The 25,067-nt window shown below is 40.6% G+C and overlaps 1 protein-coding gene across 1 annotated transcript in view; it reads right to left on the bottom strand.

Moving 5' to 3' along the window:
• The window catches only part of LOC102270370 (kynurenine/alpha-aminoadipate aminotransferase, mitochondrial), a 36,668-nt gene that overhangs the window by 4,674 nt on the left and 6,927 nt on the right, over window positions 1-25,067 (bottom strand). Inside the window, exons 5-11 of the mRNA XM_005892566.1 lie at window positions 16,295-16,504; window positions 15,206-15,271; window positions 14,087-14,169; window positions 13,551-13,647; window positions 10,647-10,708; window positions 10,316-10,380; window positions 8,110-8,216 (exon numbers count right to left, since the gene is read on the bottom strand). Of these exons, the coding sequence (XP_005892628.1) occupies window positions 8,110-8,216; window positions 10,316-10,380; window positions 10,647-10,708; window positions 13,551-13,647; window positions 14,087-14,169; window positions 15,206-15,271; window positions 16,295-16,504 (690 nt within the window). The remainder of the gene's footprint in view (window positions 1-8,109; window positions 8,217-10,315; window positions 10,381-10,646; window positions 10,709-13,550; window positions 13,648-14,086; window positions 14,170-15,205; window positions 15,272-16,294; window positions 16,505-25,067) is intronic.

The following is a 25,067-nucleotide window of genomic DNA, read 5'->3' as shown; positions in this document are numbered from 1 at the left end:
AGTTCTTCAAGCACTCTGTCTGTCAGATCTAATCCCTTGAATATATATGTCACTTCTACTGTATAATTGTAAGGGATTTGATTTAGGTTATACCTGAGTGGTCTAGTGATTTTCCCTACTGTCTTCAATTTGATACAATGAGATGGTGGAGTAGAAGGACATGCACTCATCTTCTCCTGTGAGAGCTCCAAAATGACTTATTAAACTAAAATGCAATTCTTTAAGTCATGTAAGTATTTATTAAACAATTACTATGTGCTATCATTAGCATTATAAGAATTGATAAAGCATGAGCCCTGAACTCAAGGATGATGGTTAGAGAGGGTGAATGACTTCCCCAGGAGAGTGCATTTGCTCTTGCTTCCAGACAGCCATTTTCCTGCTCTGACTGCTAACCTGCCTTGTCTCTTATGTTCTAGCACAGGACTTTGCTAGCATCAACATGGTTTTTCTTTTGTACTTAGTACCTCAAGACAAACATGATACTAGAAACAGATCTTAGTGTTTACATAAGACTGATGAATATGTTAAAAAAATTAATGTTGAAAGGATGATTTATTTGATAAGTTGGGAAGCTGCACAAAAAATTATTTAGATTTTTTAGCTTTATCAATGCCCCTAAATTAAATCTCAATAGACTTATGGTTTAAGCACAAAATGTGCAGACATCCTTGTAGATTAATTAAGTGAAAAAAGGTGGATGTAATTTTATGTAAAATTACATGTAAATTTCCCTGTAATTTTAATCATGTAAAATAAATGTATAGCTATATCAAACAAATTAAAAGTCCTGTTAAAAAACAGCAGAAGACCCAAATAGCCATTTTCCAAAGAAGATATGCAGATTGCCAATAGGCACATGAAAAGATGCTGAACATCATTAGTCATCCAGGAAAGGCAAATCAAAGCACAATGAAATATCATATCATACCTCTCAGAATGGCTCTCATCAAAAAGACCACAAACAAAAAATGTTGTTGAGGATGTGGAGAAAAGGGAACTGTCATATACTATTGGTAGGAATTTCAACTGGAGTAGCCATTTTGGAAACCTATATGAGATTTCTCAAAAAACTAAAATAGAACTATACTATGATCCTGAAATTCTATTCCTGGGTATACATAAAATAATTTAAATATTAATTTTAAAAGATACATGCACCCCTATATTTATAGCATTATTTACAATTGCCAAGATATGAAAGCAACATAAATATCCATTTGCAGATGAATGGATAAAGAATTTGTAGTATGTGCCTATGATGGACTACTACTCAGCCATACAAGGGAATTAAACCCTGCCATTTGTGACAACATGGACAGATTTGGAGAGTATTATGCTTAGTGAAATGAGTCAGAGATAGAAAAATGCCATATGTTATTGCTTCTATGCAGAACCTAAAACAGAAATGAATAAATATAACACAAAGAAATAAGCTCATAGGTATGGAAAACAAACTTGTGGTTACTGGTGGTGAGAGGGATGGGAGGAGGGGCCGGATAGGAGTAGAGGATTAATAGGTACAAACTATCATGTATAAAATAAATAACACATAAGGATATATTATACAGTGTAGGGAATATAGCTAGTGTTTTATATTAACTTTATGAAGAGTATAATTTTAGAAGTATTGAGTCACCGTGTTGTATACCTGAAACTAATGTAATATTGTCAATGAACTATACTTTAGTAAAAAAAAAAAAATTCATTTCATTAAAAATAAATTAGATACATACAAGCTCTTCAAGAAAATGTACCATGAATGGTCAAAAAACCTGGGTGGTAAAATTATGGGCTATTTAAAAAAAATTCAGAAGTAATACAGAACACGGTGGAGTAAAAGGACTTGAGTTTACTTCCTCTCGTGAAAACACAAAAGTCACAACTAACTGCTAAACAACCGTCAACAAAACGGACTGGAACCCACGAAGAAAGATAGTTCCATATTCAAAGAAGAAACCACAACACGATGCTGGGAGGGGTGCATTTGTGAGATTATCAAATCTCAAACCTGCCAGGTGGGTGACCCACAAGCTGGAAAATAATTACAGCTCAATGGTTCTCCCACAGGAGTGAGAGTTCTGAGACCCCCACCAGATTCTCCTCGGCATCAGGGGGAGGAGCTCCACTAGAGCATTTTGTCTTTGAAGGCCAGCGGGGCATGATTGCGGGAGTTTCACAGGTTTGAAGGAGAGAGAAACTCCACCCTTGAGTGGCACAAAGGAGGTTTCGTGCGCACTAGCACCCAGGGGGTAAAAGCAGTGACTTCACAGGAGCCTGGAATGCACCTACCTGTGTGTCTTTGTGGGTCTACTGGGTGGGAGGTGTGGTGAGTGGGAGGCAGAAGTGGCTTAATGTGGGGGCAAAGACACTGGTGGCAGTGGTACTGGAGAGTCCTCATTGGCATGGTCTGTCCTGGAGGTTGTCACCCTGACACCAAGACCTGGCCCCACCCAACAGTGGCTGCAGTGCTGGGACACCTCAGGTCACAGAACCGATAGGATGGAGACACAGCCCCACCCATCAGCAGACAGACTGCCTAAAATCTTGCTGAGCTCACAACTACCTCTGAACACACCCCTTTACATGGCCCTGTCTGCTAGTGGGCAGGAAACATCCCCTCCCACCAGGAAGCCTGGATAAGTATCTTATACCTGCCTCATCTGCCAGAGGGCTAACACCAGAAGCAAAGAAGCACTATAACCCTGCAACCCGCTGAATGAAAACTGCAAACACAGAAAGTTAAAAAAAATGAGATGGCGGAGGAATATGTTCCAGATGAAGGAACAAGATGAAATCTCAGAACAACCAAGTGAGGTGGGGATAGGCAATCTACCCCACTAAAATTCACAGGAATGATACTAAAGATGATTCTAGATCTCAGAAAAGGAATAGAGGCACAGAACAAGAAGATACGAAAACGTTTAACAAAGATCTAGAAGACATAAAGAAGTGAGTTAAACAATACAATAACTGAAAAGAAAAATACACTAGAAGGAATCAATAGCAGAATAAATGAGGCAGAAGAATGAATAAGTGAGCTAGGAGAGAGGATAGTGAAAACCACTGTCACACAACAGATTAAAGAAAAAAAATGAAAAGACGTGAGGACAATTTGACACCTCTGGGACAACTTTAAATGCACCAGCATTAGCGTTATAGGGGTCCCAGAAGGAGAAGAGAGAGAGCAAGGGCCTGAGAAAGTATTTGAAGAGAAAATAGCAGAAAATTTCCCTAATGTGGGAAAGAAAACATTTACCCAAGTCCAGAAAGTGCAGAGTCCCATACAGGATAAACCTAAGGAGGAACACACTGAGATACATAGTAATCAAATTGAAGACAAAGAAATGAATCCTAATTGGAGAGGAAAAAGTAAAACTAAAATTGTTTGCAGATGACATGGTACTATATATAGAAAATCCTAAAGATGATACTAGAAAACTACTAGAGTTCATCAATGAATTTGGTAAAGTTGTAGGGTAAAAATTAATGCATAGAAATCTGTTAACTTCTATAACACTGAAAGATCAGAAAGAGAAATTAAGGATTAATCACATTTACCATCTCATCAAAAAGAATAAAATACATAGGAATATAACTAACCACGGGAAGAGGGAATGGCAAATCACTCCAGTATTTTTGCCTAGAGAATTCCCATGAACAGTGGAGCCTGGCGGGCTGCAGTCCATGAGGTTGCAAAGATTCAGATATGACTGGGTGACTAAGCACAGCATAGCACATACCTAACCAAGGCCTCAAAAGACCTGAATTCTAAAAGTATGAGATGCTAATGAAAGAAATCAAAGATGACACAAACAAATGAAAAGATACACCACCATGTTCTTGGACTATAAGAATCAATATTGTTGAAATGACTCTACTACCGAAGACAATCTACAAGTTTAATGTAATACCTATCAAATTGCCAATGGCATTTTTTTTTTTTTGCAGACATAGAGTAAATAAATCTTAAGATATATATGGGAACACAAAAGACCCCAAATAGCCAAAGCAATCCTGAGAAAGAAAAAGAGAGGTCAAGGACTTGGGGTCCCTGACTTCAGACTATAATGCAAAGCTACAGTAATTAAGACAGTGTGGTACTGGTGAAAAAAAAAAACAAAAACAAAAACAGAAATATAGATGAATGGAACAGTATGGAAAGCCCTGAAATAAACTCATGCACCTATGACCCATTAATCTACGACAAAAGGGGCAAGACTGTAAAATGGAGAGAAGACAGTCTCCTCAATAAATAATACTGGGAAAACCAGAGAGATACATATAAAGAAACAAAATTAGGACATTCTGTAACACTATACACAATCATAAACTCAAAATTTATTAAAGACCTAAATGTAAGACCTGAAATTATAAAACTCTGAGAGGAAAACATAGGTAGAACACTCTCTGACATAAATTTCAATAGTATCTTTTTGGATTCACCTCTTACAGTAAGGGAAATAAAAGCAAAATAAACAAATAGAAGCTAATTAAACTTAAAAGTTATTCAGCAAAGGAGACCATTAACAAAATAAAAGGTCAGTCTATGGGATGAAAGAAAATATTTTCAAACAATGTGACTGACAGGGGATTAATCTCCAAAATATATAAACAACACATGAGCTCATTATCAGAAGGATCAAACAACCCAATAAAAAAATGGACCAAAGATCTAAATAGACATTTCTCCAAAGAATACATACAAATGGCCAAAAAGTACATGTAGAGATGCTTAACATCACTAATTAATAGAGAAATGAAAAATGAGAACTACAATAAGGAATGACCTCACACAGGTCAGAACGGCCATCATCAAAAATTTTACTAACAATAGATGGTGGAGAGGGTGTGGAGAAAAAGGAACACTCCTACACAGTTGGTGGGAAAGTAAACTGGTATAGTCACTATGGAGGACAGTATTGAGATTCCTTAAAAAACGGAAAATAGAGCTACTGTATGATTCAGGAGTCCCACTTCAGGGAAAATGTCTGGAGAAAACCAAAATTCAAAAAGTTATATATGCCTCACTGTTCACTGAAGCACTTTAGAGAGTAGTCACAGAGGCATGCATAAAGAAGATGTGGTACTATTGAGTTCAGTTCAGTTCAGTCGCTCAGTCATGTCCGACTCTTCACGACCCCATGAATCAGAGCACGCCAGGCCTTCCTGTCCAGCACCAACTCCCGGAGTTCACTCAGACTCACATCCATCAAGTCAGTGATGCCATCCAGCCATCTCATCCTCTGTCGTCCCCTTCTCCTCCTGCCCCCAATCCCTCCCAGCATCAGAGTCTTTTCCAATGAGTCAACTCTTCGCATGAGGTGGCCAAAGTACTGGAGTTTCAGCTTTAGCATCATTCCTTCCAAAGAAATCCCAGGACTGATCTCCTTCAGAATGGACTGGTTGGATCTCCTTGCAGTCCAAGGGACTCTCAAGAGTCTTCTCCAACACCACAGTTCAAAAGCATCAATTCTTCGGGGCTTAGCCTTGTTCACAGTCCAACTCTCACATCCATACATGACCACAGGAAAAACCATAGCCTTGACTAGACAGACCTTTGTTGGCAAGGTAATGTCTCTGCTTTTGAATATGCTATCTAGGTTGGTCATAACTTTCCTTCCAAGGAGTAAGTGTCTTTTAATTTCATGGCTGCAGTCACCATCTGCAGTGATTTTGGAGCCCAGAAAAATAAAGTCTGACACTGTTTCCACTGTTTCCCCATCTATTTCCCATTAAGTGATGGGACCGGATGCCATGATCTTCGTTTTCTGAATGTTGAGCTTTGAGCCAACTTTTTTGCTCTCCACTTTCACTTTCATCAAGAGGCTTTTGAGTTCCTCTTCACTTTCTGCCATAAGGGTGGTTTCATCTGCATATCTGAGGTTATTGATATTTCTCCCAACAGTCTTGATTCCAGCTTGTGCTTCTTCCAGTCCAGCGTTTCTCATGATGTACTCTGCATATAAGTTAAATAAGCAGGGTGACAATATATAGTCTTGACGTACTCTTTCCCCATTTGGAACCAGTCTGTTGTTCCATGTCCAGTTCTAACTGTTGCTTCCTGACCTGCATACAGATTTCTCAAGAGGCATGTCAGGTGGTCTGGTATTCCCATCTCTTTCAGAATTTTCCACAGTTTATTGTGATCCACACAGTCAAAGGCTTTGGCATAGTCAATAAAGCAGAAATAGATGTTTTTCTGGAACTCTCTTGCTTTTTCCATGATTCAGCGGATTTTGGCAATTTGATCTCTGGATCCTCTGCCTTTTCTAAAACCAGCTGAAACATCAGGAAGTTCATGGTTCACATATTGCTGAAGCCTGGCTTGGAGAATTTTGAGCATTACTTTACTAGTGTGTGAAATGAGTGCAATTGTGCGGTAGTTTGAGCACTCTTTGGCATTGCTTTTCTTTGGGATTGGAATGAAAACTGACCTTTTCCAGTCCTGTGGCCACTGCTGAGTTTTCCAAATTTGCTGGCATATTGAGTGCAGCACTTTCACAGCATCATCTTTCAGGATTTGAAATAGCTCAACTGGAATTCTATCACCTCCTCTAGCTTTGTTTGTAGTGATGATTTCTGAGGCCCACTTGACTTCACATTTCAGGATGTCTGGCTCTAGGTGAGTGATCACACCATCGTGATTTTCTGGGTCGTGACGATCTTTTTTATACAGTTCTTCTGTGTATTCTTGCCACCTCGTCTTAATATCTTCTGCTTCTGTTAGGTCCATACCATTTCTGTCCTTTTTCGAGCCCATCTTTGCATGAAATATTCCCTTGGTATCTCTAATTTTCTTGAAGAGATCTCTAGTCTTTCCCATTCTGTTGTTTTCCTCTATTTCTTTGCATTAATTGCTGAGGAAGGCTTTCTTATCTCTTTTTGCTATTCTTTGGAACTCTGCATTCAGATGCTTATATCTTTCCTTTTCTCCTTTGCTTTTCGCTTCTCTTCTTTTCACAGCTATTTGTAAGGCCTCCCCAGACAGCCATTTTGCTTTTTTGCATTTATTTTCCATGAGGATGGTCTTGATCCCTGTCTCTTGTACAATGTCACGAACCTCATTCCATAGTTCATCAGGCACTCTATCTCTCAGATCTGGGCCCTTAAATCTATTTCTCATGTCCACTGTATAATCATAAGGGATTTGATTTAGGTCATACCTGAATGGTCTAGTATAATGCCATTTGCAGCATGGATACACCTGGAGATTATCACACTAAGTGAAATCACACAGAGAAAAACAAATATGTGATTAAACTGTATATGGAATCTAAAAAAAAATGATACATAGGAACTTATTTCTAAAACGGAAACAGACTCAGAGATTCAGAAAAGTTTACCAAAGGGGAAATGGTGGTGGTGTGTGTGGAAAGGATAAATCAGGAGTTTGGAATTAACATATACACACTACCATATGTAAAATAATCAATAAGAACCTACTTGTATAGCACAGGGAATTGACTCAGTATCTTATAATAACCCGTTTTCTAATATGGGAAAAGAATCTGAAAGGCATAAATATATGCCTATGTATAACTGAATCAATTTTCTGTATACCTGAAACTAACACAGCACTGTAAATCAACTATACCTCAATATCAAATAAAAATTAAAAAGTGACATTATGCTTTAATGAAGTACAATGCCACCCTGAGTGTGCTTTACTTTCATAAGGGAAAAACCCTTCTATTTTAAATACTAATGGCTAACACTTATCAAGCATTTACTATGTGCCAGGCATTAGTCTAGGAGTTTTTTCCATGTTGATTCCTTTCATGATAGCGAGAGATTCCTATTATCTCCTTTTTTCAGATGAGACTCAACACCACATATCATGAAGGACTGGAGCTGGGATTCACACCCAAGGACTGTGGCTCCCAAAACTGTGCTCTGGCCACTAAGATAACCAGTAGCTGAGCTGAATGACTGTATTTCCCCTACTTAGGAGACTAAATCTGGAACCCAAAATCTATCGTGATCTTAATAATGAGATAGTGTATCTGATAGGCAAATGTAATGCCTTGTGCTAGTTGGCAACGATAAACATCTCACAATTTTTATTAAGAAATTACAGAAAAAGTTTAGCTTTTCCTCCTGTCTTACCTCATTCTTAACGGCTTTTTCTTCAATCAGTTTTCTTACATCATGAATGCCCTTAATTTTCACCCACAGAAACATTCCAGCAGTAGGAACTTGCCATTCTGCCAAACCTACAAAGAAAAGAAGAGAAGAAATATTTTCTGAGTCCAGTTTTCATGATGTCAGTTATATCACTTAAATGACAAATGACAGTAATTGTAAACTAGCATTTCCAATGGAGAAGGCGATGGCACCCCACTCCAGTACTCTTGCCTGGAAAATCCCATGGACGGAGGAGCCTGGTAGGCTGCAGTCCATGGGGTGGCTGAGGGTCGGACACGACCGAGCGACTTTCCTTTCACTTTTCACTTTCATGCGTTGGAGAAGGAAATGGCAACCCACTCCAGTGTTCTTGCCTGGAGAATCCCAGGGATGGGGGAGCCTAGCAGGCTGCGGGAGCCTAGCGGGCTGCCATCTATGGGGTCGCACAGAGTCGGACATGACTGAAGCGACTTAGCAGCAGCAGCAGCAGCAGCAGCATTTCCAAAAAAGTTCCTTCAGTGACAGAATTTTAAAAAATGTATTTTTATGAGTCCTGAAATTGGATGTTCTGAGTTTTATTTCAAAAAGTGAGGGGAAGTTTTGAAAGGGAGAAAGGGGACTCATGTGTATGTATAGGATTTTAGTGGGTTTTAGGGCCATGCAGAAACTCCTGTGTCATGCCCATCTCTCTTCCTTAGAGCTGTCCCTAAGGCATACATGTCTCTTTCAAATTGTAGGAGAGGATTCCTCAACTCCTTCTAGAATCTTATTAGTGTTTCAGTAAATTGTTCAGAAGTGTAATGAATTGACATTTTTATCAGAATGTAATTAGTTATAAAAGTCATACTTAAAACTAAGGAATTCTGGGTGCATTTGTAGGCTTTATGTTTCATTGAATTGGATAGAGAAACCAAGAAGGAAGAAAATTATTTTGATTTTAATTATTACCATTTAAAAAAAAGAACTTGCTGTTGATTAAAACCTTTTTTCAACTTTACAGTGTGGTAAAATAGTACTCTTATAAAAAATACTAATTGTATTTTTACCAGGACTTCATAGGGAAGAAGGTATGATGGAAATAAGGAATTGATACCTTGTATTAGGGCTTCCCAGGTGGCTGAGTCCTAAAGAGTCCACCAGCAATGCAGGAGACCTGGGTTTGATCCCTGGGTCGGAAAGATCCCTGGAGAAGGGAATGGCAACCCGTTCCAGTATTCTTGCCTGGAGAATCCCATGGACGGAGGAGCCTGGTGGGCTACAGTCCCCGGGGTCACATAGAGTCGGACTGAGCCATGTTCACTTCACTGTGTATTCACCATTATTTTTGCCAAAGGCATTTTTAGTGGTGTAATTAAAGCCATGAAATTCATTTTACTTTCTTCCTTAATAGAAAATTAAATCTAAACCATCCTGAAATCAAATTAGCAATATAAAAGATTAGATAGTAGATAAATGAAGTTAATGATTAAAAGGCCCATCATCTGTAATGAAAAACCTGCCAAAGATTGCAGTATTTTGTTTTTATAGAGTCAGAAAGAATTATGTTGTTGATTTCACAATTCCTCTTCTCTTTGGAGCAACATTTTGGGAACCTTTTTGGTTCAGAGATTATTTGGCTCTCAGTAGCTTATTGCTGGTTGGTTGTTAGACTGATTGGTCTTTTCTTCTTTAAACCACACACTCTGTGCAGCAGTTAGGTGTAGTAGAAGTGCTGTAATTGCAGCAGGGTTACTGCTGTTGCTTCTCACATTATTTATAGGGTACCACTTTCGTTTTTGAAAAGTACTTATTTCTGACTGCGTCGCATCTTTGCTGCTGCGTGTGGGCTTTCTCTGGTTGTGGTAAGCAGGGGCTATTCTAGTTGCCGTGCACAGGCGTATCACTGTGGCTTCTCATGCTGCAGAGCATGGGCTCTAGAGTGCCAGTCTGATAGTCATGGTGCCTGGGCTTAGTTGCCTGGGGCATATGGGATCTTCCTAGAACAGGGATTGAACAGGTGTCCCCTGCATTGCAAGGCATATTCTTAACCATTGCATACCAGAGAAGCCCTAGAGTAACATTTTCTTGACCAGAATAGGCCTGGACCCTATTTCCTTCCCCAGGGTTATTAACAATACTCTATAGTATCACTCACTCACAGAAGGACTGCTGCTCGTTCATCCCAGGACAGGATGTGTGTTCTACTCACCACTTAACCACTTGTCTGCTGCCGCCAGTAATGCATCCCTCTGCTTCCGGTAGAAATCAGTAACCCTAGAGGAAGAAAACAATGAAAAATATGTGTTTGCTACACTGATTGTAGAAACCAAAAGGCTCTGGAGTCCAGTCTATAAGAATCTATTTTGTATCTTGATGAAAATGTTGAAACTCATTGAGGGAATAGAGCATATTTGTTTGACCTGTCAGGTAGTAAACTTTGTATCATTGTGATTTTTCCATTGTTTTGGAATAATTCAAAACAGAAAATTAATCAAGTGAAGTCCATTTCTATATAAACTATGGAACCTAAAATACAGTACCTGTCGATGTGAGTCAGAAAGCCCTCTTCTCCCCACTGATGCAGAAGCTGTGATACCAGGAGCTAAAAGGCATGAGACAGTAACAAGGTTCATCCTCTAAAATGTACTTTTTGTCAAATGTAACAGCAAATCACTCTTGATTATGTACAAACCACACTAAGAAGATGCAATAACCTGCACCAAGCTTTATAGGGCCGGTGACTTATAACAATGTTGCTTAATAACAATGACAACAATAATAACAAATATTTTTATGGTCCTTGGTATATCCAAGAAACTGCTGTACCATACATTTCAGCAAAGTTGGTCTTTGCAATACCCTTATTAGACAGGCCGTTATTTCTCTGTACTCATATTGAGACTGAGGCATTGCTGCTGCTGCTGCTGCTAAGTCACTTCAGTTGTGTCCAACTCTGTGCAACCCCATAGACGGAAGCCCACAAGGCTCCCCCATCCCTGGGATTCTCCAGGCAAGAGCACTGGAGTGGGTTGCCATTTCCTTCTCCAATGCATGAAAGTGAAAAGTGAAAGGGGAGTCGCTCAGTCGTGTTCGACTCTTAGCAACCCCATGGACTGCAGCCTACCAGGTTCCTCCATCCATGGGATTTTCCAGGCAAGAGTACTGGAGTGGGGTGCCATTGCCTTTTCAGACTGAGGCATTAGGTGAAGTTAAATTTCCTGTGATCACTGTTGGTCACAAATCCTGGACTCAAGTCAGAACGTCCAGGCCCAGATCCATTCAATAACTGCCACCCTGCACAGCCTCTAGAAATAATGGTGTGTTACTTCACCAAACCTCTTCCGTCCTGATGAGTTTTTATGGGGTTCCTGAACTAGATGCCAGGACACAAGATGAATAAGATCTCTGACTCTAGGAGCTTGGTCTACACCTTGAAACAGCTCAGGTATATTTAAATCTCTTTGCCTTTTGGAGTAAACATCTGTGGTATATCTGATCTTCTAATTCAGCCCATAGGGAAACAGAGAAGCAGTCAAATGACTTCACTCCCTGACACCTTCACATTGTCTTATTTGCCCGCATCCATTTTATGATCTGATTTCAGACATTCCTGTTTCCTAAATTGTCCTAAATTCCTAAATTTCCTAAATTGTCTTCAGTGATCAATGCAAAGAAATAGAGGAAAACAACAGAATAGGAAAGACTGGAGATCTCTTCAAGAAAATTAGAGGTACCAAGGGAACATTTCGTGCAAAGATGGGCTCGATAAAGGACAGAAATGGTATGGACCTAACAGAAGCAGAAGATATTAAGAAGAGATGGCAAGAATACACAGAAGAACTGTACAAAAAAGATCTTCACGACCCAGATAATCACAATGGTGTGATCACTGACATAGAGCCAGACATCCTGAAATGTGAAGTCAAGTGGGCCTTAGAAAGCATCACTATGAACAAAGCTAGTGGAGGTGATGGAATTCCAGTGGAGCTATTTCAAATCCTGAAAGATGATGATGTGAAAGTGCTGCACTCAATATGCCAGCAAATTTGGAAAACTCAGCAGTGGCCATAGGACTGGAAAAGGTCAGTTTTCATTCCAATCCCAAAGAAAGGCAATGCCAAAGAATGCTCAAACTACCGCACAATTGCACTCATCTCACACGCTAGTAAAGTAATGCTCAAAATTCTCCAAGCCAGGCTTCAGCAATATGTGAACCATGAAATTCCTGATGTTCAAGCTGGTTTTAGAAAAGGCAGAGGAACCAGAGATCAAATTGCCAACATCCACTGGATCATGGAAAAAGCAAGAGAGTTCCAGAAAAACATCTATTTCTGCTTTATTGACTATGCCAAAGCCTTTGACTGTGTGGATCACAATAAACTGTGGAAAATTCTGAAAGAGATGGGAATACCAGACCACCTGACATGCCTCTTGAGAAATCTGTATGCAGGTCAGGAAGCAACAGTTAGAACTGGACATGGAACAATAGACTGGTTCCAAATAGGAAAAGGAGTACGTCAAGGCTGTATATTGTCACCCTGTTTATTTAACTTATATGCAGAGTACATTATGAGAAACGCTGGACTGGAAGAAACACAAGCTAGAATCAAGATTGCCAGGAGAAATATCAATAACCTCAGATATGCAGATGACACCACCCTTATGGCAGAAAGTGAAGAGGAACTCAAAAGCCTCTTGATGAAAGTGAAAGAGGAGAGTGAAAAAGTTGGCTTAAAGCTCAACATTCAGAAAACGAAGATCATGGCATCCGGTCCCATCACTTAATGGGAAATAGATGGGGAAACAGTGGAAACAGTGTCAGACTTTATTTTTTTGGGCTCTGAAATCCCTGCAGATGGTGACTGCAGCCATGAAATTAAAAGACGCTTACTCCTTGGAAGGAAAGTTATGACCAACCTAGACAGCATATTCAAAAGCAGCGACGTTACTTTGCCAACAAAGGTCTGTCTAGTCAAGGCTATGGTTTTTCCTGTGGTCATGTATGGATGTGAGAGTTGGACTGTGGAGAAGGCTGAGCACCAAAGAATTGATGCTTTTGAACTCTGGTGTTGGAGAAGACTCTTGAGAGTCCCTTGGACTGCAAGGAGATCCAACCAGTCCATTCTGAAGGAGATTAGCCCTGGGATTTCTTTGGAAGGAATGATGCTAAAACTGAAACTCCAGTACTTTGGCCACCTCATGCGAAGAGTTGACTCATTGGAAAAGACTCTGATGCTGGGAGGGATTGGGGGCAGGAGGAGAAGGGGACGACAGAGGATGAGATGGCTGGATGGCATCACCGACTCGATGGACGTGAGTCTGTGTGAACTCCGGGAGTTGGTGATGGACAGGGAGGCCTGGCGTGCTCTGATTCATGGGGTCACAAAGAGTCGGACACGACTGAGCGACTGAACTGAACTGAACTGAACTGAAATTGTCCTTACCTGAGTAAAAGTGCTGGTGTGCAATGTTGAAACTTGTATGTGTAAAACAATTCTCTCGATCAAGGGCTTTGGACCAGTTATAAACCCTACTCTCAACCTGCACAAAGACAGAAAAGGCATATTATCAACCCTGCTACATCAGTTAACATCATGTTACTGAGTTCATGGGGAGGGAGGTTGTAACCTGGGGACAAAGGAATCTAGACAGTTAACACCTTCTAGTGACACTACTTCTTATTTAAAATACAGATTTAAATTTAATTGTACACTTAGAATGCATATCTGACCATATATTTCTAAATGTGTTTTTTCATACATGCAACCAAAAACCTGGGCAGTCCTCCTACACCTATAACTTAATTTGACCACTGAGGATGGATTGGGAGAAAATCTGTTAGTAATAGTAATAATCTAACAGATGTGTTAAGGTGAATGTGTACAAGCATCTTAAGTGAGAAGAACTGTCTGCACTAAAGATGCTGAGGGGCAGCCCTGTCACCTTTATCTGCAGCCTGAAGGCAGAGCCAGGACCTTACCCCGAGGACAGGACTTTGGAAAAAGAGTCAGCTCGGATCACACGCCCATCCACGTCCATGGAGAGAAATGTCGGTGCCCAGGGCTTGAAATGGAAGATACATACAATATTTATATCTGTTAGAGTCTGTATCCCTACTTTGTGCAGAGTGGGGAAACTTCACCTAGGACCTCCTTGTCCCAAGGCTTGAGATCCAGGATGAACAGTTTCCCAGGAAGGATTCCAGGAAAACTAGTTTGGAAAAGACCACAACGAAGAGGGTCATCAGCATGCAGGGCTGTTTAGAAAGGGAATGCTGACCCTTAGAACAACCAGAAACCCTGAAAAAGTATAAATGAAGATGAGCCATGTAGTCAGCGTGCAATGCCGAACCTTCCACATTTATTTCAAAGTAAATGCCCACAGGGAAGGGGGTCATGGTCGTGTTTAGGGTGGGTGGCAGGCAGACATGATAGGCAAATAGATAAAAAGCCAAGAATTGTGTTTCTTTTCAGTAGATTTGTAGTGGGGACTGAATCCGTGTGTCTGTTCTCTGCAGCCCTGAGAGCAATTCTAGTGTTAGATTTTGAGGAACTGGGCGCTGGAGTCTGGGCCATTACTGTTGTCTCCTAGGGAAGAGTGCTCGGGGACAGTGGTGCACGTGGACACTGGGGAAGGATCTAGAAGTCCTTTATTGTGCAGGTGCATTCCCATCCCTACGCGACAGGGATGGCAGGCAGGGAGCATGATGCTAGGAGAGCCCTCCTCTGCTCACAGTACATCACTGACTGAGCACAGCCCTCTGCCTTTTCTCGGAACACAGCTCCCAAGTCCTCCATCCCATCAGCCTCCCCTGAGAGACTGAGGTTGACACCCCAGGAGACACCCACTGCACATCCCTGGTACCATCTATGGAACTACGATCAGGATGTGGAGTCAAGACGACCCTCACCTTGACTCACATGTTCCTTCATGTGCCTGACACAGAGAGCCAGCCACTCTTCTAAAAGTAGGGAATTTCTAGAAAAAAAGTAAGCCTCCAGAGATGAAAACACTCAGGATCCAGGTTAAAATCAAAGCAGTGCAGTAACTTACAACCACTTGTCTACTGATTGTGTGTGGAGTTGATACCATCACTTACCTTGTTGAATTGCATAAAATAGTAAGGATCATCTTCTATGATGAGGAAGTCATATTTTCTTGCGAGCTACAAAAAGGTTGAAGGAGCATATTTATTTCTTAAGAGTTATCTAAGATGAAAATCACTTGGTATCAAAGTTCTTTGTACTCACTCATTCATTCATCCCAGCAACTACTGAGGCCCCGCTGTCCTAGGAGGGGGAACCAGCCCTAAAGGCTCTGTCCTCACAGAACTTTCATTCTGGTGGTAAAGACAGAACCTGAGCTCCTAGATAGTGACCAGAGGAGGATCAGGTGGGAGGTTCTGAGGGCCCGGCAGATGGTTGAAGAGGCTGATGTTTGAGAGAGAGACAGGGAAGCTGCAGGAGAGCTCAGGCTGACCGGAAGGATCAGTTGTGCAGATGCTGGGGGAGATGTTTAGACTGAGAGCAGGGAGCAATGGCCCTGGAGGCAGAAAATACTTGGCATGTTTTAGGGACAGAAGTTTCTAGAAGGCATAGATGTTTAAGGGACAGAAGGAAGGATATGAGAGACCCTAGCCTTACACAGAGGCCCAGGTTCCATCATTGCATGTGGCAGGTGAAGGACTTTGATACTGTTTGCAGTGTGGGGTGAAGCGGCTGGAGGAGGAACTGTAGGTCCACACTAGAGCAGGAAGGATGTCAAGGGCTGGTGTGGGGGTCGGGGTGGGTAACTCCAAAGTGCTCACAGGTCAGGGAGGGAGTGTGGCCAAGGAGATGGTGGGTTTGAGTAACGTGGGTGGTAGGAGCCACTGTATGGGGTGGAGGTGGGGGATGAAGAGAAGACAGAAAGAAGAGATGGGTGTAAGAGGTGAGTGTAACATCCCACCAAGAGTAGCATCTCTTTCAGTGAAAATATCAATTAAAGGGAAAGAAACATCATAGTCAACCAGACTGTAGTAAATTCTTGTGTTTAAATTTGTGGCAACACTGGTATAGATGACTTTGTTTTATTAAAAACCATCTTCATTGTGAGCAAGGGGCTAATAAGAGAAGGAACTTGAGAGTACTCTTCTAAAGAGTCAGAAAGAAACAAGAACACAAGTACGTAACACCTTCTTTGAAAATACCTCATAGATTTCCCTTTTGCGCTCAGCTGTTAATGAGTTCCCAGAGGGGTTGTTGCCATTTGGGACAGTGTAAAGACATTTGGGGCTGTTTTTCTCAGGGTCCTTTGAATCTTCTGGTTCCCATTTGGAAAGTATTTCTCTGAGGGAGTCTGGAATAATCCCGTGCTCATCACTGGAAACATTAATCATGTTGCAGCCCAGGGGTTGCAGCTGTCAAGTACACAGAGAAAAGCAAATCCAAGATTGAGACATGATTACAAAATATCAGTGCCAAGGGTTCTTACATTAAGGAGAATGTTATCATTTACCCTTCGCAAACCTGCCCTCAGCTTTATGCCCACGCTGCATTATCTTCACAATTATGATTAGAACTGGTTCATAAAATAGGTGTTTATTAAGGAATGTTTTTTTGACCCAGTAAATCAATCATAGAAAGCATCTGTGATGCTAATACATGAAATAGTTATAAGCAGAGGTGATACTCAAAATATTGGACAAGTGGTGTAGCATGGGAGCACAGACACAGAGCAGGGTGGAATGGGGTCCTGGAGACTCCCCGCCAATCAGCATTAGCTCTGCACTGTGGGGGTTCAGGGTGGTCTCAGGAGAGGGGTCAGGGGGGGCCAGGGTGGGGCTGGGGCACCAAGGAGCATCAGGGCTGTGGCTCTGCAAGGGATGTGCAAGTGTTTCAGTACTGTACCAACTACAGAGGCTGAAGTCGAAAGTGGTGGCCTTCCTTATAGACAGAGTTTTGTGAAAGACCTGCATTTTCATATTTTATGTTTATGGATGAACAAAAGAAAAAACATGAGACTTAGTAAATAAGAAGGAAAGGAAACCATACACAAAATGAAAAGACAACCTATGGATTGGGAGAAAATATTTAGAACAATGCATTTGACAAGGGATGAATTTCCAAATTATACAAACAACTCGCACAATTCAATATCAAACAAACAAAAACAAAAACAACCCAGTCAAAAAGTGGACAGAAGTCCTAAAGAGATATTTCTCCAAAGAAGACCTACAGATGGCCAACGTGCACTTGACAAGGCACTCAACATGGCTGACTATAGAGAAAAGCTAATGCAAACTACAGTGAGGCGTATCTCACACCAGTCAGAACGACTATAACCAAAAAGTCTGTAAACAGTAAATGCTGGAGAGGTCCCATTTGTTTATTTTTGCTTTTATTTCCAATATTCTGGGAGGTGGGTCATAGAGGATCCTGCTGTGATGTATGTCGGAGAGTGTTTTGCCTATGTTCTCCCCTAGGAGTTTTATAGTTTCTGGTCTTACGTTTAGATCTTTAATCCATTTTGAGTTTATTTTTGTGTATGGTGTTAGAAAGTGTTCTAGTTTCATTCTTTTACAAGTGGTTGACCAGTTTTCCCAGCACCACTTGTTAAAGAGATTGTCTTTAATCCATTGTATATTCTTGCCTCCTTTGTCAAAGATAAGGTGTCCATAGGTGCGTGGATTTATCTCTGGGCTTTCTATTTTGTTCCATTGATCTATATTTCTGTCTTTGTGCCAGTACCATACTGTCTTGATGACTGTGGCTTTGAGGTAGAGCCTGAAGTCAGGTAGGTTGATTCCTCCAGTTTCATTCTTCTTTCTCAAGATAGCTTTGGCTATTCGAGGTTTTTTGTATTTCCATACAAATTGTGAAATTATTTGTTCTAGCTCTGTGAAGAATACCATTGGTAGCTTGATAGGGATTGCATTGAATCTATAAATTGCTTTGGGAAATAAATGCAAAAATAAACAAATGGGACCTAATTAAACTTAAAAGCTTCTGCACAACAAAGGAAACTATAAGCAAGGTGAAAAGACAGCCTTCAGAATGAGAGAAAATAATAGCAAATGAAGCAACTGACAAACAACTAATCTCAAAAATATACAAGCAACTCCTACAGCTCAATTCCAGAAAAATAAATGACCTAGTCAAAAAATGGGCCAAAGAACTAAATAGACATTTCTCCAAAGATGACATACAGATGGCTAACAAACACATGAAAAGATGCTCAACATCACTCATTATCAGAGAAATGCAAATCAAAACCACTATGAGGTACCATTTCACGCCAGTCAGAATGGCTGCGATCCAAAAGTCTACAAGCAATAAATGCTGGAGAAGGTGTGGAGAAAAGGGAACCCTCTTACACTGTTGGTGGGAATGCAAACTAGTACAGCCACTATGGAGAACAGTGTGGAGACTCCTTAAAAAACTGGAAATAGAATTGCCTTATGATCCAGCAATCCCACTGTTGGGCATACATACTGAGGAAACCAGAACTGAAAGAGACACGTGTACCCCAATGTTCATCGCAGCACTGTTTATAATAGCCAGGACATGGAAGCAACCTAGACGTCCATCAACAGATGAATGGATAAGAAAGCTGTGGTACGTATACACAATGGAGTATTACTCAGCCATTAAAAAGAACACATTTGAATCAGTTCTAATGAGGTGGATGAAACTGGAGCCTATTATACAGAGTGAAGTAAGCCAGAAAGAAAAACACCAATACAGTATACTAACGCATATATATGGAATTTAGAAAGACGGTAACAATAACCCTGTATACGAGACAGCAAAAGAGACACTGATGTATAGAACAGTCTTTTGGACTCTGTGGAAGAGGGAGAGGGTGGGATGATTTGGGAGAATGGCATTGAAATATGTATAATATCATATATGGAACGAGTTGCCAGTCCAGGTTCGATGCACGATACTGGATGCTTGGGGCTAGTGCGCTGGGACGACCCAGAGGGATGGTATGGGGAGGGAGGAGGGAGGAGGGTTCAGGATGGGGAACACAGGTATACCTGTGGCAGATTCATTTCGATATTTGGCAAAACCAATACAATATTGTAAAGTTTAAAAATAAAATAAAATAAAATAAAATGCTGGAGAGGGTTTGGAGAGAATGGAACCTTCCTACCCTGTTGATGGAAATGTAAAGCATATAGATCCTATGGAGAAGTGCATGGAGGTTCACTAACAGACTAAAAATAGAGTTACATATATGATCCAGTGATCCCACTCTGGGACAATTAAAAAATATATATCCACACAAATGTTCAGCACTATTTACAATAGTCAGGACATGGAAGCAACCTAATGTCCACTGAGGGATGAATGCATAAAGAAAATGTGGTACATATATAGAGTGGAATATTGTTGTTTAATCACCAGGTTGTGTCCGACTCTTTGAGACCCCATGGCCTGCAGCACACCAGGCTTCTCTGTCCCTCACCATCTTTTGGAGTTTGCCCAAGTTCATGTTCATAGCATCAGTGATACCATCCAACCAACTTATCCTCTGTTACCTTTTTTGCCTTCTGCCTTCAATCTTTCCAAGCATCAGGGTCTTTTCCAGTGAGTTGGCTCTTCACATTAGGTGGCCAAAGTATTAGAGCTTCAGCTTCTGTATCAGTCCTTCCAATGAGTATTCAGGGTTGATTTACTTTAAGATTGACTGGTTTGATCTCCTTGCAGTCCAAGGGACTCTCCAGCACCACAGTTCAAAAGCATCACTTCTTCAGCACTCAGCGTTCTCAACCATACATGACTACTGGAAGGACCATAGCCTTGACTATATGGATTTTCGTAGACAAAGTGATGTCTTTGCTTTTAAACACACTGTCTAGGTTTTTTCATTGCTTTCCTGCCAAGAAGCAATTGTCTTTAATTTCATGGCTGCAGTCACCATCTGCAGTGATTTTAGAGCCCAAGAAGAGGAAATCTGTCAGTACTTCCACCTTTTCCCCTTCTATTTGCCATGAAGTGATAGGGCCAGATGCCATGATCTTGGTTATTTAATATTTAGCTTTAAGCCAGCTTTTTCACTCTTGTCCTTCACCCTCATCAAGAGGATTTTTAGTTTCTCTTCGCTTTCTGTCATTGGAGTGGTGTCATCCACATATCTGAGATTGTTGATACTTCTCCTGGCAATCTCAATTCCAGTTTGTAACTCATCTAGGCTGGTATTTCTTCACGATGGGCTCTGTGTATAAGTTAAATAAACAAGATGACAATAAACAGCCTTGTCGTACTCCTTTCTCCATCCTGAACCAGTCAGTTGTTATATACAAGGTTCTGTCACTTCTTGACCAGCATACAGATTTCTCAGGAGACAGGTAAGATGGTCTGGTATTCCCATCTCTTTAAGAGTTTTCCACAGGTGGTTATGATCCACAGTCAAAGGCTTTAGCGTAGTCAATGAAACAGAGGTAGATGTTTTTCTGGAATTCCTTTGCTTTCTCTATGATCCAGGCAATATTGGCAGTTTGATCTCTGGTCCCTCTGCCTTTTCTAAACTCAGTTTGAAAATCTTGAAGTTCTTGATTTACATAATGATGAAGCCTAGCTTGCAGGATTTTGAGCCTAACCTTACTAGCATCGGAGATGAGTGCAGTTGTCTGATGGTTTGAATCTTGTTTAATATGCCCTTCTTCGGAATTGGGATGGAGATTGAGCTTTTCCAGTCCTGTGGCCATGGCTAGGTCTTCCAAATTTGCAGACATATTGAGTGCATAACTTTAATAGCATCATCTTTTAGGATTTTAAGTAACTCTGCTGGAATTCCATCACTTCCACTAGCTTTATTGATAGCAGTGCTTTCCTAAGGCCCACTTGATTTCAAATGCCAGAATGTCTGGCTCTGGGTGAGTGCCCATACCATCATAGTTATCTGGGTTATTAAGATCTTTATGCACAGTTCTTCTGTTTATTCTTTCCATCTCTTCTGCTTCTACAACGTCTTTAGTCTGCCCTTTACTGTGCCCTTCTTTGGATTAGATATTCCTTTGATATCTCCAATTTTATTGAAGATCGTTCCCCTTCTGTTGTTTTCCTCTATTTCTTTGCATTGTTCATTGAACAAGGCCTACTTCTATATTCATTTCAGTTCAGTCGCTCAGTCATGTCTGACTCTTTGCGACTCCATGAATCACAGCACACCAGGCCTCCCTGTCCGTCACCAACTCCCAGAGTTCACTCAAACTCATGTTCATCGAGTTGGTGATGCCATCCAGCCATCTCATCCTCTGTTGTCCCCTTCTCCTCCTGCTCCAATCCCTCCCAGCATCAGGGGCTTTTCCAATGAGTCAACTCTTCACATGAGGTGGCCAAAGTATTGGAGTTTCAGCTTCAGCATCAGTCCATCCAATGAACATCCAGGACTGATCTCTTTTAGAATGGACTGGTTGGATCTCCTTGCAGTCCAAGGGACTCTCAAAAGTCTTCCCAAACACCACAGTTCAAAAGCATCAATTCTTTGGCGCTCAGCTTTCTTCACAGCTCAACTCTCACATCCATATATGACCTCTGGAAAAACCATAGCCTTGACTAGAAGGAACTTTGTTGGCAAAGTAATGTCTCTGCCTTTCAATATACTATCTAGGTTGGTCATAAGTTTCCTTACAAGGAGTAAGTGTCTTTTAATTTCATGGCTGCAATCACCATCTGCAGTGATTTTGGAGCCCAGAAAAATAAAGTCTGACACTGTTTCCACTGTTTCCCCATCTATTTCCCATTAAGTGATGGGACCGGATGCCATGATCTTAGTTTTCTGAATGTTGAGCTTTAAGCCAACTTTTTCACTCTCCTCTTTCACTTTCATCAAGAGGCTTTTGAGTTCCTCTTCACTTTCTGCCATAAGGGTGGTGTCATCTGCATATCTGAGGTTACTGATATTTCTCCCGGCAATCTTGATTCCAGCTTGTGCTTCTTCTAGCCCAGCGTTTCTCATGATGTACTCTGCATATAAGTTAAATAAGCAGGGTGACAATATACAGCCTTGATGTACTCCTTTTCCTATTTGGAACCAGTCTGTTGTTCCATGTCCAGTTCTAACTTTTGCTTCCTGACCTGCATATAGGTTTCTCAAGAGGCAGGTCAGGTGGTCTGGTATTCCCATCTCTTTCAGAATTTTCCACATTTTATTGTGATCTACACAGTCAAGGGCTTTGGCATAGTCAATAAAGCAGGAATAGATGTTTTTCTGGAACTCTCTTGCTTTTTCCATGATACAGGGGATGTTGGCAATTTGATCTCTGGTTCCTCTGCCTTTTCTAAAACCAGCTTGAACATCTGGAAGTTCATGGTTCACGTACTACTGAAGCTTGACTTGGAGAATTTTGGGCATTATTTTGCTAGCGTGTGAGATGAGTGCACTTGTGTGGTAGTTTGAGCATTCTTTGGCATTGCCTTTCTTTGGGATTGGAATGAAAACTGACCTTTTCCAGTCCTGTGGCCACTGCTGAGTTTTCCAAATTTGCTGGCATATTGAGTGCAACACTTTCACAGCATCATCTTTCAGGATTTGAAATAGTTTAACTGGAATTCCATCACCTCCACTAGCATTGTTCATAGTGATGCTTTCTAAGACCCACTTGACTTCACATTCCAGGATGTCTGGCTCTAGGTGAGTGATCACATCATTGTGATTATCTGGGTCATGAAGCTCTTTTTTGTACAGTTCTTCTGTGTATTCTTGCCATCTCTTCTTAATATCTTCTGCTTCTGTTAGGTCCATACCATTTCTGTCCTTTATCGAGCCCATCTTTGCATGAAATGTTCCCTTGGTATCTCTAATTTTCTTGATGAGATCTCTAGTCTTTCCCATTGGGTTGTTTTCCTCTATTTCTCTTCATTGATCACTGAGGAAGGCTTTCTTATCTCTTTTTGCTATTCTTTGGACTCTGCATTCAGATGCTCATATCTTTCCTTTTCTCCTTTGCTTTTTGCTTCTCTTCTTTTTACAGCTATTTGTAAGGCCTCCTCGGACAGCCATTTTGCTTTTTTGCATTTCTTTTCCATGGGGATGGTCTTGATCCCTGTCTCCTGTACAATGTCACCAATCTCAGTCCATAGTTCATTAGACACTCTATCTGATCGAGTCCCTTAAATCTATTTCTCACTTCCACTGTATAATCATAAGGGATTTGATTTAGGTCATACCTGAATGGTTTAGTGGTTTTCCCCCACTTTCTTCAATTTAAGTCTGAATTTGGTAATAAGGAGTTCATGATCTGAGCCACAGTCAGCTCCCAGTCTTGTTTTTGCTGACTGTATAGAGCTTCTCCACCTTTGGCTGCAAAGAATATAATCAATCTGATTTTGGTGTTGACCATCTGGTGATGTCCATGTGTAGAGTCTTCTCTTCTGTTGTTGGAAGAGTGTTTGTTATGATCAGTGCGTTCTCTTGGCAAAACTCTATTAGTCTTTGCCCTGCTTCATTCTGTATTCCAAGGCCAAATTTGCCTGTTACTCCAGGTGTTTCTTGACTTCCTACTTTTGCATTCCAGTCCCGTATAATGAAAAGGACATCTTTTTTGGGTGTTAGTTCTAAAAGGTCTTGTAGGTCTTCATAGAACTGTTCAACTTCAGCTTCTTCAGCGTTACTGGTTCGGTCACAGGCTTGGATTACCGTGATATTGAATGGTTTGCCTTGGAAAAGAAGAGAGATCATTCTGTCGTTTTTGAGATTGCATCCAAGTAGTGCATTTTGGACTCTTTTGTTTACCATGATGACTACTCCATTTCTTCTAAGGGATTCCTGCCCACAGTAGTAGATACAATGGTCATCTGAGTTAAATTCACCCATTCCAATCCATTTTAGTTTGCTGATTCCTAGAATGTCGACATTCACTCTTGCCGTCTCCTGTTTGACCACTTCTGTATTACTCAGCCATAAAAAAGAATGAAATGATGCCATTTGTAGTCACATGGGGTCTAGAGATTATCATACTAAGTGAAGTAAATCAAAGAAAGACAAATATTATATGATATCACATATATGTAATCTAAAAAATGATACAAATAAACTATTTTGAACTATTTTACACAACAAATAGACTTACAGACATATTATAACAACTTGTGGTTATTAAAGGGGAAATGTGGGGACGGATATAGTAGGAATTTGGGTTTGACATATACATACTACAATATATAAAATCAACAGCAATTTCCTACTATATAGCATAAGTAACTATATTCAATGTCTTATAATAACCTATAATGGAAAAGAATCTGAAAAGAACAGATATATATTGTAATATATATATATATATGTATGCACATATATATATATATCTGAATCAGTTTCCTGTATACTTAAAACTAAAATGACATTGTTAATAAAGTATATTTCAATAAAATTAAAAATAATAATAATTAAGATTAGCTTCTCAGAAAAATAGTTTTCAAGGGACAAGCAAACATAGTTAGTAGAGGTCAAATGTATACTTATGCACTGAGAATAGTCTAGACCATATTTGCAGCAAATTTAAAAGATCTTAGACTTTCCAAGCACGTCTACATGAATACAAGAAGTTGATGTTGGGCGATGAGATAAATGTGCATGGAACTTCAGCCTCTTCCCTCAGAGGCTCGTACGATTTGTGTTTTGGCATGTGACAATGTATGTGCATCCAGCTATTTACATGGATGCGATTTTACATATATGCTGCTGCTGCTGCTAAGTCACTTCAGTCGTGTCCGACTCTGTGCGACCCCATAGACGGCAGCCCACCAGGCCCCGCTGTCCCTGGGATTCTCCAGGCAAGAACACTGGAGTGGGTTGCCATTTCCTCCTCTAATGCATGAAAGTGAAAAGTGAAAGTGACCTTATGAATTTAGGAAGGTTGTTAATAATTAGTCTCCAATCACAACGAAAAGGCAATTATTTTACTTTAGTTTTAAAAGGGCTTCCCTTCTAACTCAGATAGTAAAAAATCCACCTGCAATGCAGAAGACCCC

Source organism: Bos mutus, chromosome 8, assembly GCF_027580195.1.
Source record: "Bos mutus isolate GX-2022 chromosome 8, NWIPB_WYAK_1.1, whole genome shotgun sequence".
NCBI classification, from domain to species: Eukaryota; Metazoa; Chordata; class Mammalia; order Artiodactyla; family Bovidae; genus Bos; species Bos mutus.
The sequence above is the reverse complement of the archived record's forward strand: the minus strand, read 5'-3'. Positions and strand labels throughout refer to the sequence as shown.